The 22,992-nt window shown below is 45.2% G+C and overlaps 1 protein-coding gene across 6 annotated transcripts in view; it reads left to right on the forward strand.

Moving 5' to 3' along the window:
- The window catches only part of CNOT7 (CCR4-NOT transcription complex subunit 7), a 53,982-nt gene that overhangs the window by 8,197 nt on the left and 22,793 nt on the right, over positions 1–22,992 (forward strand). For 4 of the 6 annotated variants that reach the window (XM_073645409.1, XM_073645407.1, XM_073645408.1 and 1 more), the window contains 4 exons: positions 10,277–10,490; positions 17,342–17,535; positions 19,230–19,391; positions 22,134–22,278. In XM_073645409.1, the coding sequence (XP_073501510.1) occupies positions 10,374–10,490; positions 17,342–17,535; positions 19,230–19,391; positions 22,134–22,278 (618 nt within the window). In that variant the 5' untranslated portion in view covers positions 10,277–10,373. The remainder of the gene's footprint in view (positions 1–10,276; positions 10,491–17,341; positions 17,536–19,229; positions 19,392–22,133; positions 22,279–22,992) is intronic. The other 2 variants (XM_073645412.1, XM_073645411.1) reach the window with 2 other exon arrangements.

Here is a 22,992-nt window from a genome sequence, read left to right on the forward strand (position 1 = left end):
ATTACCTCATAAAGTGACAGTGGTCAGAATTGTAAAAATTGGCCTGCTCATTAACGTGCAAACTACCCTCGGGGATAAAGGGGTTAAAGACTGTTTAGATAAGCCCAAAAGGGCGATTTTCACCACTTGCTAGGCCAGCATCAGCAGGGGTAGCACCACCTCCAGCACATGATAGCAAAGCACCCGACTAAGTGGGCCGAACCCCAAGGTCCAGAAACAGTGTCTGCGGGTGACACCGCCGCTTTTTCCGCTATTGTGCGTGCACACCAATCCCCTGTCCATGGCGCATGCCAAGATGCCTCCTGCCCTGCACCTGTCGCTGCACACTTGCAATCACTTACATGTCCTTGTCCCTTCGCAGCGTTCAGTTGTTCCTACCCAAGTCCTTTGAACGCAAGCCCAAATACGCAGCCAACGCCCCCTAGGCCACAATACTAAACTCACACATTTCTAAAATGCTTGCACTTGAAATGTTGCCTTTTAGGCTCGTGGAGACGGAATCTTTCCACAACCTGATGGCGGCGCCTGTCCCTCCATACTCGGTCCCCAGCCATCACTATTTCTCCTGGTGTGCCGGCTCCGCATTACACAAGCATGTGTCCCAGAACATAACCCCTTTACAGCCTGTGACGTATTAGTACGCACAGGCTGTAATTCCCCGGTTCAGTGAGGGCTCCGGCGCTGGGCCCGCACTGAACCAAGCACATGTCAGCTGATTATTACAGCTGACATGTGCCCGCAACAGCCGCGGGTGGAATCGCGATCCACCCGCGGCTGTTAACATGTTAAATGCCGCTGTCAATCTCCAACAGCAGCATTTAACGCGCTCTTCCAGGAAGCGCGTCCTAAGCCCCGCCCATCGGCGACCCCGTCACGTGATCGCGGGTCACCGATGGGTGGGCATGACAATCCAGGGTCTGCAGATGCCTGCGGTTGTCATGAGCTGGTTGCTATGAGCGCCACCTAGTGGTCGGCACTCATAGCACAGGACCATTTCTGCTGCATACAGGGGATCTGCTGATCCCCTATATGTAGCAGAGGTGATCGGACAGTTGCTGCTTCTAGTCTCCTATGAAAACTATAGAAGCATGCAAAAAGTGAAAAAAAAAAAAAAAAGTTTTTAAAAATATAAAAAAAGTTAAAAAAATATAAAATTTTAAATCACCCCCCCACCTGCCCATTCAAAATAAAATAATAAAAAAAAAAAACCTACATAGACATATTTAGAATCGCCCGATCTATCAATATAAAAAAAGAATTAATCCGATTGGTAAACGGCGTAACGACAAAAATATTCTAAACGCCAGAATTAAGTTTTTTGGTCCCCGCAAAATTGCAATAAAATGCAATTACGGGCGATCAAAACATCGGATCTACCCCAAAATGTTATCAATAAAAACGTCAGCCCGGCGCGCAAAAAATAAACCCTCACCCTGCCCCAGATCCCGAAAAATGGAGACGCTACAGGTCTCAGAAAATGGCACAATATATATAGATTTTTTTACCAAATTTTGGAATTTTTTTTCACCACTTGAATAAAAAAGAACCTATACATGTTTGGTGTCTACGAACTCGTAATGACCTGGAGAATAAGAATGGCAGGTCAGTTTTAGCATTCAGTGAACGTGGTAAAAAAAACAAAAACAAAAAACTCTGGTATTGCACTTTTTTTGCAATTTCACCGCACTTGGAATTTTTTTCCCGTACACGATATGGTAAAACTAGTAATGGCGTTGAAAAGTACAACTCGTCCCGCAAAAAATAAGCTCTCACATGGCCATATTGACCAAGAAATAAAAACGCTATGGCTCTGGGAACAAGGGGAGCAAAAAACGAAAATACAAAAACGAAAAATCCCAAGGTTGCGAAAGGGTTAACTGTGCGCTTAACAACGCCGTTACTGCGAAGGTCCACCTAACCACGGCCTCATGGACAAGTACTTGTGGTCAGGGATGGTACATCTCGCTGACAGCACACTGGGTTAATATAGTGGAAGCCAGGACCCGGTTGGACCCTGGGATGGAACACGTCCTCCTGATGCCGAGGATTGCGGGCCCTGGGTCAATCTGGGTTGCCCCCACATTCTACAGCTCCTGCACCACCTGCTCCTCCTCCTCCTCTTCAGCCTCCATCTCTGAAATGACGACATCAGTCGGAAGCTGGAAATACTTCAGCACTGCCTCGGCCAAGCGGCAACAGGCTGTGCAGAAGCTAATATGCTTAGGGGACAAACCGCACAACACTGCAAAGTTGTTGAAAGCTGTAACAGAGCCAGAAGATCGGAAGCTAGGCAAGCTCACACACGTACCATTCTTGGCCCATGTGCTCAACCTATTGGTTCAGTTGTTTCTCAAAACCTACCTGGATCTGCCTGAGCTGCTTGTCCAAGTACTCCGCTTTTGTGCCAATTTTAGAAAGTAATCTACAGCTTCCACCGCCCTCACAGTGGTTCAGCAGTGTTTGCAGCTTCCAGCTCACAGACTGCTGTGCGATGTCATCACGCGTTGGAACTCTACGTTGCATATGTTGGGAAGGATTTGTGAGCAGCAGAGGGCAGTTGTTGACTAACAGCTTCAACACGCCCGTCGTTATTTATGTCAACCTCCACACATAAAAGCTGATGAGTGGGCATGGATGTCAGACATCTGTACCATCCTCCAAAACTTTGAGGACTCCACCAAGATGGTGAGCGGCGATGACACCATAATTAGCATCACCATCCCGCTTCTCTGTCTTCTGAAACGCTCTCTGCTCACAAAGAGGAGGCATTGCAGGTGGAGCACGATGAGATGGAGCAAGGAACCATACAGGGTGATTACACACAGCCCAGCCTCATCTCATCCCAACGCTGATTGGATGATAACGAGGAAGAAGAGGAGGAACAGGGGCTATTTTCCTGATCTATAGACTGTACTACCCACACAACTGTCATACCGTCTATTCAGCGTGGATGGCCTGAGGAGAGGGAGAATGAGGAGGAGAGCATGGACAGTCATCCTCTTGGTCAGGATAGGGATGTCTTGGCTGTTGGTAGTCTGGCACACATGGCTGAAGTTTATGTTCCGCTGCCTTTCCCGTGACCCTCACGTTGTACACATTTTGGCCCACATTAATTAATGGTTGGTGACATTTCTAGACCCTCGCTACAAGGAGAACTTTCTGTCTCTCCTTCCCGGGGCAGAGAGGGCTAATAAAATGTTGCAGTACCAAAAGGCCTTTGTTGAAATTTGCCTACAGCAATATGATGCCGCTGGCCGCAGTAGAGATGCTACTGCGCATGCACGGGCGGCGGGACTGTTTTGCTGCAGGCAAATTTCTTGATATGTACCACAATTACACAGGCAATATTTAAAATAGTAGGCAGGTCACTGAAGGCACAGTGACCTGTCATAAGGCATACAGTGGAATACATAAGCAGAGCACCAGATAAAGCCCCTCCCCAAAGGCCCGCCCCAAAGTGCGAGCATATCATTATCTCATGAATGAAAATAAAGATTAAAAAAGATCCACAGGGTGGATTTGATCAACAAAGGTATCAGTTTAATCAGTGTAATGTCGCCCACCTGACAGTGTATGTGGTTTACTGCGCACTATCCTGCTGACAGGTGCGCTTTAACAATGGTATCATTTTTTTTTATGAAACCCTCCTCTACGTCTCTTCATGGTATTGGGGTGCTTCCAAATTTTGGCAGCCCTTGCAGTCAATGCATACGCAATAACAGTATAGGAGACCTACTCTTTAATAATGGGAACAACAAAGCATAGCTAGCTGATGGATCTCTACCAATAGTGAGGGCTGACTGCTGGTCCTTTAAGAATAGTAAGGGCCGCCTGATGGCACTGTAAAAATAGGCTTTGTGACTTTCATAAATGAAACAGGATGTGTCTGATGATGTCTCACACACCACATGGCCAGATAAGGTTGTAAAATGTTAAAATGACATTTCCCAGTGAATGCATTTTTCACGGTTTAAAGCAATGCAAAAGTGCAAAAACGCTACATGTGAACATAGCCCAAAGTGTGGTGGAGCATTTTTGTTATTTATTTTGCCTTATATACAAGTCATTACCCTGGAAAGGATGTTCCTTATCATTTTGTCCAGGAAAATCCATTTTGGTTTTGTTTTTGTATGTTTTATTGTGAGTCCGTAAAAGTGGCAGAATACCTCTGACAACATTGTTGACAGCAGTGACCTGGGTGTCAGAAATGCTTCCAGGGGTCTTTCCCATGCTGTTCCCATGTCATTTGAGCACTGTTCCCACCGATTTGGGCAATTTTTAGGCCCTCTGCAGACCGCCGGGGGGACCGCCGGAAAAATGCTTGAGTTTCCCATAGACTTACATTGGGCTCATTACTCGGACAGAGCACTCGAATATTCCTATTTGCTCGACTTGAGCAACGAGCACCGGAGCATTTTAGCGCTCGCTCATCACTAGTCAGTATTTCTAAGCCAAAATCAGGAGTGGAGATTACAGAGAGAAGAGCTCTAATGGGAAGACTCCTACATGTTCTGTGGTTTGGAGCCACTCTTGCTTTTGGTTTACAAATATCAATGAAGGTCTGATGTTTAGGCCGAACAAATTGCACAATTCTGACTTTTGACAATATTGAATATTCTACTTTAGCTCCACCCCCCATCATTGTTGTCTTTTACCATTGGGGGGCTGCTAAGCTCCTTGATTGGCCTGTGGTGCTCTCAGTTGAGCAGGTACAGTGTAGGGAGAGTGGCATGATGGAAGGCTTCCCGCTGCTGCACTGTGGAAGCCGCCGGCCCATAAGGTGTGGGAACGCAATCGAAGACTAGAGGAGCTGCAGTATTCTGAGCAGGTTGCACACAGGAGCTGCTGCCTCGTTTAACCCTCTAACAGGCACAGCTCCAGCAGCTTTAGACTATATTTCCACGATGAGCTTTTGGTGCGTTTTTGACGCTGCATGTTTTTGCCTCATCAAAAACGCAGCATCTTATAGTTCCAGCAAAGTGGATGGAATTTATAGAGTTCTGCTGCCCCCTGTGCTTCTTTTTAACGCAGCATAAACTGACCTGCGGTGCGGGTTTCTTATCTGCGGCATGTCCATTTCTCTTGCTGTTACGCTGACTTTTCTGTGCAGATTTTCCCCATCGCATTAGGAGCGGACATTCTGCAGGTAAAAAATGCACATGTGTTTCTGCAGCGGTTATGCATCAAAAACTCATGTAATCCGCACCTAAGTATATCAATAAAGTTTTGTCAAGGACAAATACCTGGAAGTTTTAAAAACAAAGCATCTTTATTTAAAGCATGACATACCAACAAGAGACGAAAACTGCAGCGTTAAAAAACGCACACAGTAAAAAAAATGCAAGAAACCTAATTTACATAATAGGTGCAGAAAATCTGCACCAAATATTAATTGTGGGAAGATATCCTAAGTGGTTTAACCCCTGCAGTATATGCACACGTTAAGTATTGGCTACAGACATTTCTGCAGGAAAAACGCTGCATAAAATAGCTTGTTTTTGATGTGTTTTTTCCTAGTTATTAAAATGGGTGAAAATGATGAAAGAATTGATATGCTGCAGACTGGAAATGCTACAAATCTGCAGGGAAAAGATAAGCAACACGTGCATGAGATTTCAGAAACCTCATTCACTTTCCTTGTAAAGTAAAATGCTTGTTTTTTTTGCAGCAAAAAATGGATGAGAAAACCACAAGGTGTGAACATACGGCATCCAGATTATTCGTTTCCTTCTGTATTGCTTACACTGCGCAGAGCAGGAGTGTGTTAACTCTTTCCCACCGCTCCCTTTGTGCTCGGCTCCCTGTGGATTCACCTTCACTCCATGCCCTCCAACCTGTGCCTGTCCCCTGCCTTCTCTTCCCCAGTCTGACCAGTTTACAAGCTATTAGAAATGGGGTGTGGAATTGTCATGGGGTATGCTCGAATTAACTGGATTTATTTCTGCAGAAAAAGCTGTACAACACATACTCAGTAAATCATGCAGATTGTAGTGTGTTTTTTATCTTTTCTTATAGAAATCAGCCAGATGAACAAAGTGAAAAAAACAAGTAAATAAAAGTCTTATTCTCACCCACAATGATGCCTGCATGGTAATGCTTCCCCGCTGGTCTCCCCCCAACATATTATGTAGGGGGACATAAGGATGAAGCAGTTGCAATTTAATCAATGGATCCTTATGTTCAGCGGGAAAATAAACCCCTGACGGGTGATTCTGGCAGCGGCTCTCTCGGCCAAGCGTTCCTGGTTATGGGATGTGTCGGGAGAGAAGGCCACCGTACCACCGGCAGCCGTCTGATGTGTGGCCAGATTTAGTCTAGGACCAAGCGTATCTGTAGGCTGCACTGGTACAGACCCTGCCATGTGTTGGGCCAGATGGTGTCATTGTACGTTATAGCACTATCTACTACACGTTTATTGCACTGTTCCCCAGTGCCTGATCTATGGCACACAGTTACATAAATCAGGGCTCAGGCTTATGTAGTATGAAAGCCAGTTTGCCTTTTACAGAAGTAAATGGTTACCGGGTTTTGGAATTCCAGGTAGATGGGAAAAAAAACAGCCTAAAAATCTATTTCAAAAACGTCATGTTGTAATATGCATCATCAAGTGCACGTCGGGACGTCCGCTCTTTGTGACAAAGTGGTGTTGTTGTGCTGCTGAACTCTGCTCCACTTCTGCATAGAAGGAGCGAGTCTTCCTACAGCAGAGACTCCTGACCGGAGATGAAAGGTCGATCATTCCTTTAGGACTCGCTCTATTTTATAGAAAGGTGTGAGGCCGGGATCACAGGAGCATAAGTTCTCTGCGAGAGAATCGGATCCATTATGTCAATGACATACTAAACAAAGAATAATCGCTCACCGTTTAGTGATTGACCAGATCTGTGCTTTGTATGCTATGGATGCCGTTTCAAATGCTGCTGACCGTCAGGAAATTAATCCAAGAAAAAGTCAAGTTGATTGGCACATCCAAAAAATAGATAAAAGCTTCAAATGTTATTCCATAAATATCAAACAATAATCATTGGCATGAGAAAGAAAACACTGATCAACACTGCCCCATTGTACCTCATTGGCTGAGTGCTATGTGATAAAACATCAGATGGGACTCACCCGAGTTATACGCCAGTGTGAGTGAGCCCTGAGTGACTGTGGTTTCCTGCAAGTGTCAGTATGTTAAAGAGAACCTGTCACGGTGTACATGCAGGAGGAGCTGTGCAGAATGATGTATAGGTGGGAAAGATTCAGTATAACTTGTGTTTTATCCATTGACATCCCTGGTATTTGTATGACTGAGTCCAGTGGGCGGTCTTACTAGTGATTGACAGCTATCTCTGCATGTACATTCATACAGGGAAAACTAGAATAAAATAAAAATGGGCAAATTTGGCATCTCCGTAATTGCACTGAACAGGACACTGTTTCCATGTCATTCTTGCCTCACAAAGACCGCCATAAAAAATGTCAGAATTGCTTTTTTTCACAATTTCACCGCCCTTGAATTTTTTTTCTATTTTACAGTGTATTGTATTATGGTAAAATAAATGGTGTTGCTCAAAACTACAGCTTGTCTCAGCCATAAAGAAAAAAACCTCATATGACTTTGTTGATGGAAAAATAAAAGTTATTCTCTGGTGTTTAATGGGAATATGTCTGCACGAGCCAGCCCACCCAAACTCTATACATGATCATACTGCTCTTATTGCCATCCACATCTTTACTGTAATCTGTTATTCCCTGGCCGAAAAATCGCTGTTTTAATTCATATGCGAATCATGCTTAGGTGCTCGGCGAGTATCAAAGAAGTTGCCCGACTCTATTCCTTGCCCATCCTATTTTCTTTTGCTTACCAGACAGCTCGCTGCCCTTATTACACAGACAATGCGTTGTCAGTCTCGTGTAGGAAGGGGAGGATGGGCGAGGAATAGAGCCGGGCAGGCAGAAACTTGGCAAGTGCTTTGACACTACCAGAGCGCTGAAAAAGGTTTTTCCGTGTTTTGCTAAAAGTCTGCAGTCTCTCTATGTGACTGCAGATGGCTGAATCCTCACGGTGCGCACACCTCACACTGTCAGGATTCTCCGGTGTCAGCGGTGAGAGCAGGCTGGCAGTCATGGGACCACAAGTATGTGATTTACATATTTCTGACCACATTCTTACTAGATGTGGACAGTCTTGCTTAAAGAAGCCCTCCCATTATCCTCTGAATATGTTGCAATCATCATATTATAGAGCGATGTGTACTTAGAATTGCTCATTTTACCTTTCTACCCAAGTAATTCTTCTCTTTTCTCTGCTCTATGTAGAAACAGGAAGTCTCTTGTTCCTGCATTTATCATTCCCCTCTTCAACTCCTGACTCAGCTGCTCCCTCCTCCCTCTGACAGGGACTTTTGCAGTGACTTATGACTCATGAAGGGAAAATTGACCTGTTTCTACATAGAGCTTAGAAGGATTCAGCCAGTCAGTTTTTAATCATTTGATGTCATAGACCTAATGGAAAAGAGAAGAATTAACTGAGTAGAAAGGTGACCTGCAATTGTAAATACACAATGCTATATAATAGGAAACAAGCCCTGCCGTCTGTGGAGCTCACTGATAATCTGCAGCTGCCTCTGCTGTGACACAGGTGCATCTCACTAAATTAGAATATCATCAAAAAGTTAATTTATTTCAGTTCTTCAATACAAAAAGTGAAAGTCATATTATATAGAGTCATTACAAACAGAGTGATCTATTTCATGTGTTTATTTCTGTTAATGTTGATGATTATGGTTTACAGCCAATGAAAAACACAAAAGTCATTATCTCAGTAAATTAGAATACTTTATAACAACAGCTTGAAAAATTATTTTAAAATCTGAAATGCATGTTCAGTAAATGCACTCAATACTTGGTCGGGGCTCCTTTTGCATCAATTACTGCATCAATACAGCGTGGCATGGAGGCGATCAGCTGTGGCACTGCTGAGGTGTTATGGAAGCCCAGGTTGCTTTGATAGCAGCCTTCAGCTCGTCTGCATTGTTGGGTCCGGTGTCTCTCATCTTCCTCTTGACAATACCCCATAGATTCTCTATGGGGTTAAGGTCAGGCGAGTTTGCTGGCCAATCAAGCACAGTGATACTGTTGTGTTTAAACCAGGTATTGGTACTTTTGGCAGTGTGAACAGGTGCCAAGTCCTGCTGGAGAATGACATTTCCATCTCCAAAAAGCTTGTCGGCACAGGGAAGCATGAAGTGCTCTAAAATTTCCTGGTAGACGGCTGCGCTGACTTTGGTCTTGATAAAACACAGTGGACCTCCACCAGCAGATGACATCGCTCCCCAAACGATCACTGATTGTGGAAACTTCACACTAGACCTCAAGCAGCTTGGATTGTGGCCTCTCCACTCTTCCTCGAGACTCTGGGACCTTGATTTCCAAATGAAAATTGGAACTCTGGGATCTTGTGGAGTGTGTTAATGACTGCCTTCTGGACATCTGTCAAGTCAGCAGTCTTCCCCATGACTGTGGAGCCTACTGAAACAGACTAAGGGACCTTTTTAAATGCTTAGGAAGCCTTTGCGGGTGTTTTTTGTTAATTATTTTCATTTACTGAGATAATGACTTTTCTGTTTTCATTGGCTGTAAGCCATAATCATCAACATTAACAGAAATAAACACTTGAAATAGATCACTCTGTTTGTAATGACTCTATATAATATGAGTTTCACTTTTTGTATTGAAGAGCTGAAAGAAATTAACTTTTTGATGATATTCTAATTTAGTGAGATGCACCTATACTTATGGAAAAGTCAAACCTTATTGCAAAAATAATTTTCAGACAAAAACTAAATTTATGACTGGTTGATGTCTAAAAGAACACAGAACTTTTGTAAAATTTCATCCACATGCTGGAAGAAAATCTATAGCAGAAATTTTGCCATGGCCTTCAGCATAAACGTCTATTATTGCTGCACATTCTCACCATGTATTCTGGAGTTTGCAATGCAGAGATTGAATTCAGAGGTAAATCCACAGCATGTCTGCAGACAGCGAATTGACATTCATGTGGATTTCAGTTCCAAAGCGCACTTTCTGGTACAAATTTTCTTCACAACGTGTGAATGAGAGTCTGTAAAATGCCATCCACAATGCTGGTACGGTACTGCGCATCTGACGTTTTGCCTGAAAATGTGCAGCTTATCTGACGTGTCAATGTGCATATACCCAAGGTGGATCTTCCTGCCTCACCTCTAGCAATTTGTCAGCTCATTTTTTATGCTTTCTCATTTTTCAGCTTCATAGAAGTAACTCAGCTCTCCACCTATGAAACACTTCTGTGGCCACGTGCGACATTTTGATGCCTCCCTCTGAGCCCCTCCCCGAGAACCACTATGCCCGCAGCAACAGTGGACCACAGCCAGCGCATCTGCGAGGTCTGGGCCTGCAACCTGGATGAACAGATGAAGAGAATCCGTCAAGTTATACGCAAGTATAATTATGTTGCAATGGTATGTCTAGGGGTCGTGTCTTCCAAAAGTGATTGCTGTAATCTGGCTGCTGTGCATTGGAATATATCATGAGATGCGGATTATTCCTGCTAATCCTGGCCGCCTTGTGGTGTGCTGTGTATGTACATCTCTACTGACAAAGCCTCCACTGCTGTTCTCTTACCTACTTGTTATCCAGTCATGTAATTAAAGCTGACTGTATAATGAAAAGCTCGGTAACTTTCTACAATCTCCAGCCATAATAGATCCTTATGTAATTCAACTCACAAAGCTTCTGGGTTTGACACAGTATCACTATGGGGCCTCTTCTGTGGGCCAAACACAAAAGCCAGGTATCCAGACTCATGGCTCTTACACACAGCGGGAGTCTTGCCCCCTTTAAGGGGGCATCAGGACTATTTAATCTTTTTACTACAAGAACTACCTACCTGCCTGTTGTGCCCGGTGCCGATCACTGCTGGCACAGATTGGTCATAGACCACTCCTGCCGGCGATTCAGCCGCCTTCGCTTACATCACATCTACAGAGCAGTGGCTTCTCTTCCACTCTGCTCTGTCGATGGATGACTGCCGACGTCATACTGATTGACAGCTGGCTCCCCACTGCCTAACTGCGGGGAGCCAGCTGTCAATCAGCATCACTGAGGCAGTCATGTCCCATCAACAGAGCAGCCCAGAAGATGAGGATCTGCCCTATTGATGTGGAGCAGCTGAATCACCAGCAGGAGCAGTCAGTGACCTCTCTTATCCGGCGCTGCGTAAAACAGGCAGGGAGCTGACTCTGTTAGTAAAAATATATTCCTGTAACCCCTGTAATGATTATCGACCAATATGTCCATCAGTGCTTCATCCCGTTCAGTGACCAGATGCCCGTGTACATTACATGTATATACGTTAGGAGATTTTAATGATATAGGGTCACAGCAAGATGTTAACAGAACCGAAGTCAGATTAAAAGAAGTTAATGAGTAAAAAAAAAGTTTTTATTTAAAATTATTTCACTGACAATAGAAAAAATAATGACATGGTACTGTCACAATCAGACAAACCCCTAGACTAAAGACATTATACACTATGTGAGAAAAAAGTATTGGGACACTTCTCAGTCATTCAGTTCCGGTTCTCCATTCAGTCCCATCCCCTCGGTGTATCACATCCAGCCCCTCCTCGCCTTGCTGGCTGCATTTACCAATATTAGTGATAGAATGGCTCGTGCTAAAGAGCTCACTGAATGTGATCCTGGTCCTGTGTAATGCACACGCCCGGGCTGAGCAGCGTGTGCGTGTGATTCCACTGGACCGTGCCGGAGAGTGAATGCCTGGAGGGGCGTAACTAGGTATTCACCCGATCCGACCAGGGTCGCACGACTGCATACGACGCCAGTGCACCAAGGAGGAACCGAGCAGAGGGACCAGGTGCTACTCCAGGACAGACCCCGGACACGGCTGTTGACCCACACAGAGGAATACAGGAACAGACAGGTTAGGCTGGCACACAGACTGCTGGGTATAGGCAGGCACGACTGGTATGCAGGCAGGCAGGGGGGTACAGGCAAGCACGGCTAGAGTGCAGACAGGGAGGCACTAGCAGGTAGGAACACAGGCGAGATAGGACCGAGTACACACTGGGACTCAGGAACAGAACCACAGATGTGGCGGACAAACACAGCAGAGTAAGGCCGCCCAGAGTGGTGAGCGAGAGCAGGGCAAGACGAGGCCGCCTGGAGCGGTGAGCGAGAGTAGAGCAGGACGAGGCCGCCTGGAGCGGTGAGCGAGAGTAGAGCAGGACGAGGCCGCCTGGAGCGGTGAGCGAGAATAGAGCAGGACGAGGCCGCCTGGAGCGGTGAGCGAGAATAGAGCAGGACGAGGCCGCCTGGAGCGGTGAGCAAGAGTAGAGCAGGACGAGGCCGCCTGGAGCGGTGAGCATGAGTAGTCAGAGCGGAGCGAGATTGCCGGAGCAGTGAGCAAAGGGTCAGAGCGGAGCGAGACTGCCGGAGCAGTGAGCAAAGGGTCAGAGCGGAGCGAGACTGCCGGAGCGGTGAGCAAAGGGTCAGAGCGGAGCGAGACTGCCGGAGCGGTGAGCAAAGGGTCAGAGCGGAGCGAGACTGCCGGAGCGGTGAGCAAAGGGTCAGAGCGGAGCGAGACTGCCGGAGCGGTGAGCAAAGGGTCAGAGCGGAGCGAGACTGCCGGAGCGGTGAGCAAAGGGTCAGAGCGGAGCGAGACTGCCGGAGCGGTGAGCAAAGGGTCAGAGCGGAGCGAGACTGCCGGAGCGGTGAGCAAAGGGTTAGAGCGGGGCGAGACTGCCGGAGCGGTGAGCAGAGGGTCAGAGCGGGGCGAGACTGCCGGAGCGGTGAGCAGAGGGTCAGAGCGGGGCGAGACTGCCGGAGCGGTGAGCAGAGGGTCAGAGCGGAGCGAGACTGCCGGAGCGGTGAGCAAAGGGTTAGAGCGGGGCGAGACTGCCGGAGCGGTGAGCAAAGGGTCAGAGCGGGGCGAGACTGCCGGAGCGGTGAGCAAAGGGTCAGAGCGGGGCGAGACTGCCGGAGCGGTGAGCAAAGGGTCAGAGCGGGGCGAGACTGCCGGAGCGGTGAGCAAAGGGTCAGAGCGGGGCGAGACTGCCGGAGCGGTGAGCAAAGGGTCAGAGCGGGGCGAGACTGCCGGAGCGGTGAGCAAAGGGTCAGAGCGGGGCGAGACTGCCGGAGCGGTGAGCAAAGGGTCAGAGCGGGGCGAGACTGCCGGAGCGGTGAGCAAAGGGTCAGAGCGGGGCGAGACTGCCGGAGCGGTGAGCAAAGGGTCAGAGCGGGGCGAGACTGCCGGAGCGGTGAGCAAAGGGTCAGAGCGGGCCAGAACCGCCGGAGCGGTGAGCAAAAGCAGAGCGGGCCTGAACCGCCGGAGCGGTGAACAAGGCAGAGCAGGGGGGACAGGGCTCTGTACACACGGAACAGACAGGAAGGGAAAGGCAGAACCAGATACCCACAGGGTACTTACAGTGAAGTAGCGAGTGGACCACTAACTCACAAACGGAAGTACAGTGACAACGAGCAGGAGTTAGGTACGAGTTCAGACTCTGCAGAAAAAGGAAAGGTACGGACATAGAGAAACACAGGAAACAGGCTAGAAGAGTATACAGACAAGAACAGGCACAGTAGCAAGATACAGGAGCGGGTCTAGGTATGCAGCCCCTAGAAGGCGGGAGGAACAGGCTAGGAGCGTGTTCAGACAGGCCTGGAAATACAGCCTCCAGGAAGGGCAGGCAAGCAAACACAGAAGGGGACCTGGCACATTCAGAGTGAAAGAGCACACTGAATGAAACACAATGCTCAGGCAGGGATTCATTGGAGCAGCTGGGTTAAATACCAGGTGACAGACAGCAATAGGCTGAGGACGCACAAGGGGTGTGCCTGCAGCAGGTACAAAAAACAGGAAGTGATCGGGCGCCGCCCTTAAGCAGCAGAAACAGAGGCAAGCAGACAGCATGGAGGGAAGCCAGAGAGACATTCTGGATTGGAGATCAAGTGCGCGCTCTTGTACAGTGGGAGATGGACCACTATGCAAGGACGCCGCCAGGTATGTTACATCCTGTAATAGACATCGCCGGTGTAACAAGTCTGATCATGACATTTCTTCTCTTTTAAATATTCCCTCATCACCTGTCAGTGATATAATTGAAAAAAGGAAGGAATCGCAACAATTCTGCCATGAAATGGAGAAAACGTAAAGCTACAGAGCGGAGTCACCGTGTGCTGATGAGCAGAGGGCACAAAAATCACGAACGCTCTGCTAAGTCCAAACCTCCTTTGTCATTAACATAAGCGCAAAAACTGTGCGCCGGGAGCTTCATGGCATGGATGTTCATTGCCAAACAGCTGCATGCAAGCCGTACATCACCAAGCACAATGTCAGGTGTCAGAGTGGTATAAAGCCGCCACCACTAAACTTTGGTGCAGTGAAACATGTTCTGTGGAGTCTAAGGGGTAGTGTTTCTCCTAGTGGAGAGTGGCATTCCAGGGTGAGGAAGCTTATAAGCCATGCAGTGCTCCTCTGGGAATTAAATATGCAAATTGCCTCTTCAGAGGGGAAAAGGATTTGAACTGTAGTGCCACCTGTTGGATGTAGCAATCCTAAAAGCCAATATAGACTCTTAAATGTGCCTTGAATGAGCCTTGATTTTGGCTTTGCCTTTATCCTAAGTCAATGGGCAAGGCTCGATATTGAATTTTAGAATTGCTATGTCCAGTAGGTGGCGCTAGGGTTCAAGTCCCCTTTGTGTGTCCTATGGAGTGACTGATCATAGTTCTGTATCTGACGGATGAGTCTGGGTATGGAGAATGCCAGGAGAACATTGCCTGACTGTATTGTGTCAACTATAAGGTTTTGTGGAAGAGGGAAGGCCATTTTTTGTTCCTGCATGACTGTGCCCAGTGCAGAGAGCAAGGTCCATAAAGGCATGGCTGGATGAGTTTGAAGAAGAAGAGCATGGCAGCCCCTCACGCAGCCCTGACCTCCACCCCATCCAAGATCAGGGTCTGACCTCACAAAATGCTCTTCTGGATGAATGGACAAAAATTCTCACAGATGCCTACAAAGTCTTGTAGAAAGCCTTCCCCGAAGAGCGGAAGTCATCATAAGTGCAAAGTGAGGACCATACCTAGGGGTTTAGAATCGGAGGTCGCAAAAACCCCTGGAGCTGTAATGTGTACACCTCCCAATGCTTCTGTCCTTCTGTCAATGTAGTGTATTATACCACATTTGATAAAAAAATAAGGTCATTTTGATGTTTGTTTTTTTTCAATTCTCCTCTCACCCCCTTCCCCCCTCCCAAAAAAAAAATTAACCAATAAATTACATGTAAGCCTAGAACAGAGCTATTAAAAACTGCGACCCATTCTGCAAATCTGCAGAAACTGCAATCATATGACATTAATAGAAAGTAATTTATTGTGCAAAGGAAACTGTGCATGTGTGTGTGTGCGCGCCTGTGCTTTTAAGGGGTTTTCTGGGCTGAAATGAGTCATCTTATGTGACAGTGTGCACATGGCACATAGAGTAACGGCAGGGTGTCCTTTTCAGTCTTGATGACCCCTTTCACTACCTCCCCCAGGGTTAAAGAGCATTTACAGGTTAATATAGTTAGAGCTTAGTCACAATAAAGATAAGTTTTATAACTTTCTAACAAACGGTTTTTTTTTTTAATTTTCTTTTTACAGCTTTTAAGGTATTTGCCGTCAGTGAATAAGCGCATTGTTTCCATGCAGAGCCAGGACTTCTGGAGCAGGGCCTGTGTTGCCTACAAGTGTTCCTGTCTCAGCTGGGAGCAGGACTGGCTTATTTGCGGTCTCTGAATGGTAACTGTGATGTGCTTATTCACCGACTGCAAAGGCAGACCTGGAAAATGGTGAGAAGTCTAAATGCAAAGTTTATTAAAAAGTTGTAGAACTTACACAAAGATCAAGAACGACGTTTAAGCCTGATTGGAGGCGTGAAATGGTTGTGTATTATAATTCTACCAAACATTTCCTTCTACCATGGCAGTAAGGCTATGTGCCCACGATGCAGAAATGCTTAGTGTGACAGAAAGAATGGTAAAAAATAAAAAAATAAATCTATACTTACCTTCTGATGGCCCCTGCAGTCTTGCTTCGCTCCGTCCTGGCTTGCCGGCAGCTCGCGGTACACTGAAGGACCTGCCATCGCATGACTATGACGTCTGTGCAGGTCCTTCAGTCCACCGCGATCTGCCAGCAAGCGAAGACAAGGAGACTGGGGCCATCAGAAGGTAAGTATAGTATTTATTTTTTATTTTATTCTTTTTTTCACAGTTTCTGTGGTACCCTGGTCCGGAGGAGAGTCTCCTGTCCTCCTGACCCGGGTACCATCCACACATTGAAACGCATATTATCCATGTGTGCAAATGTGCTGACACGGATAATATGTGTTTCAATGCAAGTCAATGGCAGCAATTATGCTGCGTGTCCGCAAAATTAATGGACTTTTCCGCAGCATGTGCACAGCACATGCGGATTATCATTGGGGAACATGGCAGGCCTTCTACCAAGCGTTTTTTAAGCGTTTCTGCAGCGTTTTTGTCGCTGCGGAAACGCTTAAAAAACGCATCGTGGGCACACAGCATAGCATAGGTTGGAAAATTATTTTAAATGTTAATAAAAACTTGTGAATTGCTCTATTATTTTCTTTTTAAGATTCTAATATTACTTTATTTGCATGAAGAAAGCAGATTGACTGCAGCATGCATGCTTTGGTTATCAATACTGATGACCTATAGCATCCAGTGTGATCTGACTGCTGCTGTGGGCTCTTCTCCAGGAGAAGAAGGCTTGCTCCTTAGTGCCACCTATTAAAGGTTGCTATCTGCCACTGTCCAAACTTTTAACCAACCTTGGCACATGATTTAGAGTTCTTATCTAAACCAAAATCTTCTCGAAGAAGACCCGCCATTTGCATACAGCAGTTTTGTTTCTTGCCCCCCATTAGAGCACAGCAAGGGGCGGTTGGTTAGGGTGAGAGTTCTTTGTTGGAGGTCTAAGGGTGGGTGCTGCTTCTCCTTCTGTAGACCTCCAGCTGGCATGGGGACACTTGTAGGCCAGGCCTGCTTACCTATATTTTTCTAGGGTCATTACATATCTAGAAGTCTCCCTGCGCTATCTGGCGGTCCTACAAGCAGTAACTACCTAGAGCTATGGTATTGTTGTTTTTTTTTTTTGTAGTTCCTCATTTCTAGATAAAACATTTTTGACTATTCGGCATATACATTTGCGTGATGTAATCAGTGCAATCTGAAGCAAATAATAAAACCTTGTACATTCCTGTACACATTATATTATTCTTTTTCTCCCAGGACACAGAATTTCCAGGGGTAGTTGCGAGACCAATAGGAGAGTTCAGGAGCAACGCAGACTATCAGTACCAACTACTGCGCTGTAATGTGGACTTACTGAAGATAATTCAGCTTGGCCTCACCTTTATGAATGAGCAAGGAGAATACCCACCGGGGACCTCCACATGGCAGTTCAACTTTAAGTTTAATTTAACGTAAGCCTCACCCAACAGGGTACTGATCAGCTTGTCTGTGTGTGATCGTCTCACCGTGTCACATCCATATCCGTGCCCAGCCTTGCTCTGGCTTTTCTGCGTATATCGCCCTTTCCGTTGTATCGCAGCAGGTGAAATCTGTGGCACAAATATGCCTCATTTACAGAAAGCTTCAGATTATCTTTATTATAATCACAAATCAGCAGTTTTGAAAATGCTGACATGCTATGGAGCAGTCACGTATTGTTAATCAGGGGGCCAAGGTAGTCACCCAACGTCATACAGAATGGCTGTGGAGTGTATTAATGTCTTGTGTCTGTAACTTCCAGATCCTGAACTTCAGAACTGAATGTTTTAATAGATGAGTGCTCAAAAAATATACTGTACTTCAGGGGGAGTTCATGGAGACTGGTGTTTTATAAGCCAATGTTTGCCGAAGTAAGATGCACCAAATTAATTAAGAAGCGCACACCTCTTGTTGAAACTGCTGCATCTTTCTGCTAGACTGGGATACATTTCTGCTATAATTTAGGCCCTTTGTGTGGCAAATTATAGTGAATCTGTCAGGCAGTGCTCGGCCATTCCGTCCTACTGATAAATTCTGTCAACTTTTCAAAAAGTTGGAAAAGCTGTCATATAAACATCAAGAGTAGCACCGTTTTTCCCCAAAAATTAGCTTATTCCGCAGTAGTTTATCGGTAAAAAAAGGCCCTGATGATGATGTCCCCTTTTTGCTGAAAATTGCCTTTTAAGGCTGTGTGCCCACGATGCGTTTTTTAAGCTTTTCCGCAGCGGCAATTCCACTGCAGAAACGCTTAAAAACGCATGGTAGAAGGCCTGCCATGTTCCCCAATGATAATCCTCATGTGCTGTGCACATGCTGCGGAAATTTTCGCTGAGGATTATCATTGCGGAAAAAAACGCAGCACTACCAATTATTTTGCTTAAGTGCTGAGTTTTTGCCGCCATTGACTTGCATTGGAAACGCATGGAATCCGCATCACTGGATCTGTAGATGCGGAATCCAAGCGTTTCAATGTGCGGATGGTACCCGAGTCTGGAGAAAAGGAGACTCTCCTCCGGACCCGGGTACCATAGAACCTGTAAAAAAAAAGAATAAGATAAAAAATAAATATTATATTTACCTTCTGACAGCCCGCGGTCTCCTTGTCTTCGCTTGCCGGCAGCTCGCGGTGGACTGAAGGACCTGCGCTGACGTCATAGTCATGTGACGGCAGGGCCTTCAGTGTACCCCGAGCTGCCGGCAAGCCAGAACGGAGCGAATCAAGACTCCGGGGGCCATCAGAAAGTAAGTATAGATTTATTTTTTTATTTTTTGACATTGTTTGGGGTTTGCTGTTTGCATGGATTTATATAGTGTGACCAAGTTGTCAAGCACTTTCCAAGTGATGCTAAAATCGCTTGGAAAGCGCTTGTCAACCCGCATGCGGAAATGCATGTGAAGAACGCTTCACATCCGCATGTCCCTGGCAGGAAAACGCATGTACAATCCGCTTGCGTTTTTTCTGCCAGGGAGATGCAGAAACGCTCCAGAAAATATCTGAAGCTTCGTGGGCACACGTTAACTATATAGAGTTGTTTCTTCTGTGTTTGTTGCCATTTCTTGCAGATTAGGTTATCTCATTACATGGTTTTTAACTTGTACTGATAAGCTGCTCCCTGTGTTTCCCCAGGGAAGACATGTATGCACAAGACTCCATAGAGCTGCTCTCTTCAGCTGGGATCCAATTTAAGAAGCATGAAGAGGAGGGCATCGAAACTCACTATTTTGCGGAGTTATTCATGACTTCTGGGGTGGTTCTTTGTGAAGGGGTAAAATGGCTTTCTTTCCACAGGTCAGTGATTGTTCATATAAACCTTACACAATCAGATATTTATTGCATTTGTATTTAGATGGAAATTTACTTAGGAGGGGAAAAGTGTTTTTTTTTTTGTCCAAATGCTAAATGTGATTTTAAAACAAGGCATACTTGCTCCTCGCTTCATCATTGCCACTTTGATGGACTCTGCCAACCTCCAGTGACTTGATGGTTGCTGATTGGCTGCAGTGGTCCGATTGCTGCTTGTCAGTAACGTCCCTACTCGCAGCCTAGCAGAGACTGTCAGAGCGGTAGGCAGATTACGGAGGTGAGTATGCCTTATTTTATTAACAGCATGGCCACTTCTTGCAAATTTAGCATTTGGCCCGGAAAAGCCATTTTAATTGGTTGCCCACTGCTATGATATCGATGACTAGGATACTAATCTGCTGTACCCGGGAGCAGCCACTACGCAGACTTCATAAGCGTCATAGTAGTGGAAAACACATTAGAGGTGTATTTAGACAGGCAATAAGTGTAGTCAATTACCGTGTCTTTAAGGGCCTGTTCACACAGACCAACACAAACTGTATGGTAATGCCACCATTCTGTCCCCATACATCGTCTCTTCTGGCAGCACATCCCCCAGGGCGATGAGCTGCTGATAACCATTATATTTTTGCCAACATAAACAATCCAATGGGCTGATGAACAAGCATTTTGATTGTCAGCTGATCAGCCCTTTTCATTGTATATAACAATGTGGTGTACAGAGGCACACCGTACAAAGCATGCACTGCGCAGTAGGGGATTTGTCACAATGGCAGTCTACTGGCAGCGAATGCCGCTGACTGCTTTATACACTCACATGTCAGAGCGGCAAGCAAGAAGATGAATAAAGCCTTGGGCTAAGTTCACATATCTAGTAAATCATCCTTTAGAACGGATCCGGCAATAATCCATTGACAAAAAAGTTTTGCAGACAATTTTTTTCTCCCCTTGAAAAAAATCTGATTTCAACTGAATCTGTTTTTTTAACATTGAAGTCTATGGAAAACGGATCCAATTTGTTAGCCATCCGTTGTTCTCCCATTTCAAGAAGATCAGTTTGTTTGCTTACTGCAGGTGGAAAAATACATTTTTAACATGCACTACTGGAATGTTCACGTAATCATCCATTTGAAACAGATCCAGTAAGCAAAAAATGGATCCTTTTCGAATGGGGAATAAAACAGATGGTTATTTAACAGATCCATTTTTCAGTATTTAAAAAAAATGGATCCAGTTGAATTCAATTTTTTTCAGGCGGATAAAAAAGTTGTATTTGCTCAACTTTTTTATTCAAGGATCGCTGCTGGATCAGTCCTAACTGATGATTACTGGAGATGTGAACATAGCCTTACATGCGAGAGGCCTGCTGCTGCTTGCACACACTGATATTGTGGCTCTCAAACCCACAATTTTGTGCAAAATGTTAATATGTGTCTGGACAATCTGTAAAACAGTGTATTTACACCAATATCTTTACGTCCATTCATTGGAATATAAAGGGAAAAAACGAAACACTATCTATGTAGCCCCCATTATGACCACGAGTAATGCCAGGTCGGATCTGGCGTTGTTTCTAGCCATGGACAATGTAGACGCCATCTATGACATCTTATGTACTGATGACACCGATGATTCTTCTGAGAAGGATCTGATGTCAGTCCGGCTCTTTCCTCTATTATATGCACAGAGTAGATTCCTAGGAGGTGTTGGTGCCGTCAGTGACAGGCCTTGTGTAGTGAGATCCCCGTGTCACAAAGTCGTGACTTTCCAGCAAAGTTAGAATGAAACGATGGTGTTTAAGAATAAGTAATTGATGACTGGGAATCAGCACATGGGTCTTTCATCCATACGAGTCCTCTACTTGTAACCTTCACTTTCCTTCTGTATTATATTTCATATATTCCCTCTTACTGACTTAATTCTTTCCATCTTCCAAAACCCATAACTTTTTTTATTTTTCCATTGACATAGCTATATAATGGGCTGTGTTTCTTTGTGTGACCAGTTATAATTTTCCATGACACCATTCACTTTACAATGTGCAGAAAACTGTGCAAGCTGCAGTTCTTTTGGAAACATTTTGGGGTGCATACGACATTTGGTGAGGTGCGGTGACTGAAAAGCAGAACATTTGATTTTTTTTTTTAAATTGCCTTGTTTTCCATGTGGATTAATTATTACTATATATTGACAGATTGGACGTAGCTAATGATTTTTTTTAAATTCAATTTCCTTGTGTTATTTTTATCTTGGGAAAAGGGAGATTTGGATTTATTTTTTTTTAAATTACATTTTTTTTTAATCCTCCAAGGAACTTGAACCTGCTTGCACAATATATTGACATACTTCAGTTGTATACACATAGAGAAAATAATGATTTACTATGAAGACTATAGGAGGACAAAGATGAAGGCAACCGGGGGCCCTCATTAGGCCCCTGTCTGGCATGGGCTGGAGTGAGGTTTTGTTTTTGTTTTTTGTTAAGATGAGCACTAGAACAGGACACCCCCTGGATGACGCTGTGTAAATTATAAGTCAATCATTGAGAGCTGGACGGGGAGAAGCTGCTTTTTCGAAGTATGTTTTCTCTGCTGTTTGGGCAACATAACTCTAATGACAGGTTCCCTTTAATACTGTATTCCTAATTGCCTTTTCTCTTCTAATTTTATGAAATAATCTTTAAAAAAAACCTCCCCCATGTGTCTTCCCTTTGCCATTGTTTTGCAGTGGATATGATTTTGGCTATCTAATAAAGATACTGACTAATTCCAATCTTCCTGAGGTTGAGCTAGACTTCTTTGAAATTCTACGTCTATTTTTTCCTGTGATCTACGATGTTAAATATCTCATGAAAAGCTGCAAAAATTTAAAGGTACGTACATGTAGATACCAATATGTTTCTTTATTACTGACTATTAAAACTATTTTCTGTTATTTCAAGTCAGATTTTGGTAATTATGCCCAAGACTTTGAATTGTACCTATCAATTAACTTTATTTGTGATATTTTTCTCATTAACATCCTGCCAATCGGTATTGCCCCAGATCCAGCGATCTGCACTGCTGCGGTAGTCTGACATTGGCAAGTACCAGGGCTGCATGAACACATGCACAGAGCAGTAGCTAGTCCACCATGCTGCACACAGAGTGGAGCCATGGGCTCATAGACTTTCTGTTGAGCTCATACACCACTCTGTGGTTGTACTCATGCAAGAGCTGAGTGCCGCTGATTGCAGACATGAGCACACCAGTGCCGTTTTCTTTTTTTGGGGGGTTAATTCCGTTGTTTTGGATTTTATCTTATTGATCTCCCCTATGCATGTTCCCCGTACATATGCTTTCATAGGATCCCATATAAATCTTGTAGATGACCCATCATTAAAACGAAAATATTCTAAGATTCTAGAGCTAAGAGTAGGGCCAATTAGTTGCAACCAAAAAGGATTGAGGTGCCATGTATGTCCCCCTGGACACCTCACAACACCTATCTACAGTTGCACCTGTATAGGCGAGTGGTCAGAGATGCTCCTTGGCAGATACCTCACCGATTTTAATATAGGGTATGATTGATTCAGAGTCAATGGATA

The sequence above is a fragment of the Phyllobates terribilis genome, unplaced genomic scaffold (assembly GCF_046119375.1).
Source record: "Phyllobates terribilis strain yellow unplaced genomic scaffold, ASM4611937v1 Scaffold_1__5_contigs__length_1240528914, whole genome shotgun sequence".
Taxonomy (NCBI): domain Eukaryota; kingdom Metazoa; phylum Chordata; class Amphibia; order Anura; family Dendrobatidae; genus Phyllobates; species Phyllobates terribilis.